We start from the raw sequence: 1,903 nt of genomic DNA, 5'->3' as shown, positions 1-1,903 counted from the left end.
CAGTTATACACTCACAAAGTAACATACACGGTAACTCATAAACTAGCACGAGGTGTATCAACACCCGTGTTATAACAGCTGTCTTTTTTCCGACCACGCACCTATAAAGCAAGTTACATACTCTTAAGTTAATTTATAAATATACTAAACATACTAATAGAGGAGTGGTGAACCTCTTATGTATAATATTGGTATTATTTGTTTTGCATTTGTATAAAAAATGATGTACCTTATTTTTTTTCTGAAATTGTTATAGAAAAAACTTATGAAAAGTGTTTGCTGTTTTATTTATGTTGTTTTAATCATTTATTTTATTTTAATCAGACAGAAAAGTACATTTTATCAAATATCAACAAATTGAAACATAGTTTTATGTAGATTTAGATGAGTGTGCAGCCATGACAAATGCATGTCAATCAAACGAGATTTGTAACAACACTGAGGGAAGCTATACGTGTCATTGTGTTCAAGGTTTCGAAAGGAGTGGAAATCAATGTATTGGTAAGAATTTTATTTATCCTACCCCAAAAATGCTAATTATATTTAATCTGTTAAATAATGTTAACAGTTTTGTATATTTTTAGGTAGGTACTAATTTTATAACCACTGATGAGGCTTTAAATACTTTAAAAAACCCTTGCTGTATTACTTACAAACAGTTTTTCGGCTTTTGTTCAAAAGTGGATTGTGATTTTTGCTATTAAATAATGTTAAAAGTATTGCATACATTTAGCATTGTAGGTAATTTTTAATTCTACAACCACTGTTGACGATTTAAATACTTTTATAAACGCTTTCTGTTTTTACTATTTACGATTTTTTCGACAGAGAGTGCTGTTGTATTACTGAATAATGTTAAAAGTTTTGTATATTTTTGTAATTATAGGTAATTACTACATGTCTATATCTATAACCACTAATGACTCTTTAAATACTTTTATAAATGCTTGCTACATTACTTACCAACATTTTTTTCTCAAGGGCAGAAAGTGCTGTTTTACTGTTGAATAATGTAAAAGTTTTGTAGATTTTTTGAAATATAGGTAATTACTGATACTAATTCTATAACCACCAATGACACTATAAATACTTTTATAAATGCTTGCTACATTACTTCAAAACATTTTTTTCTCAATGGCAAAAAGTACTGTTTTAGTAAACTAAAACTTATATTGTAGATATTAACGAATGTGAAGGAACAACAGTTTGTCCTCATTTTGCAACATGTCATAACACCGTGGGTGGATTTCATTGCAACTGCAGCATCACCCATTATATGGATGGTGACAACCAATGTATTGGTGTGTATAACTGTTATATTGAATATACATTGTGCCCACTTATGAGTTACCGTGTATGCAACTTTGTAGGACGTGGCTTGTTAAGGTGTTTGGTTTTTGTATGGCTGAAAATTTGTAACTAAAACAACCAATTTTGACCTTCATGAATGTCACTTTTTTATGGCAGGCACCCCTGGCAATAACACAGGTGTTCTATTCCAAACAACTTATGCCTGTCTAGAGTTACTAACTCATGCCTGCTAGCTAGGAGTATGGTACTTTCCAACTGGTTGTTAAAACGCTAAAGTAAGGAAGTGACTACTGACCTACTTTGTTTGGTAAAACGAACCCAAAATTTTGAATAACCTCTATTGTATGTTTTTCCCATAGAAAAGAGCTTAGCTTGTAGTAATGACTCACAATGTGCGGGAAATGCTACCTGTATGGATTCTTCTAGTGGAAAGTTTTGTGAGTGCAACCATGGATATGATGGCTTTCCTGTTTACAAATGCATTGGTAAGATGGCACATTGACGCATATTTATACTCTGTGCATATAGTTAGGGATGCACATTACAGAATAATTAGGTATTCTAGGATATCCTAGATACTTATTTCGATCTA

General features: G+C 31.4%; 1 protein-coding gene across 1 annotated transcript in view; it reads left to right on the top strand.

Moving 5' to 3' along the window:
- Positions 1-1,903, top strand: part of LOC100183276 (CD97 antigen-like) — a gene marked incomplete at its 3' end in the record, with an annotated part of 16,416 nt that overhangs the window by 8,144 nt on the left and 6,369 nt on the right. The window contains exons 8-10 of the mRNA XM_018816456.2: positions 379-501; positions 1,179-1,301; positions 1,671-1,796. Of these exons, the coding sequence (XP_018672001.1) occupies positions 379-501; positions 1,179-1,301; positions 1,671-1,796 (372 nt within the window). The remainder of the gene's footprint in view (positions 1-378; positions 502-1,178; positions 1,302-1,670; positions 1,797-1,903) is intronic.

Source organism: Ciona intestinalis, unplaced genomic scaffold, assembly GCF_000224145.3.
Source record: "Ciona intestinalis unplaced genomic scaffold, KH HT000199.1, whole genome shotgun sequence".
NCBI lineage: Eukaryota > Metazoa > Chordata > Ascidiacea > Phlebobranchia > Cionidae > Ciona > Ciona intestinalis.
The sequence above is the reverse complement of the archived record's forward strand: the minus strand, read 5'-3'. Positions and strand labels throughout refer to the sequence as shown.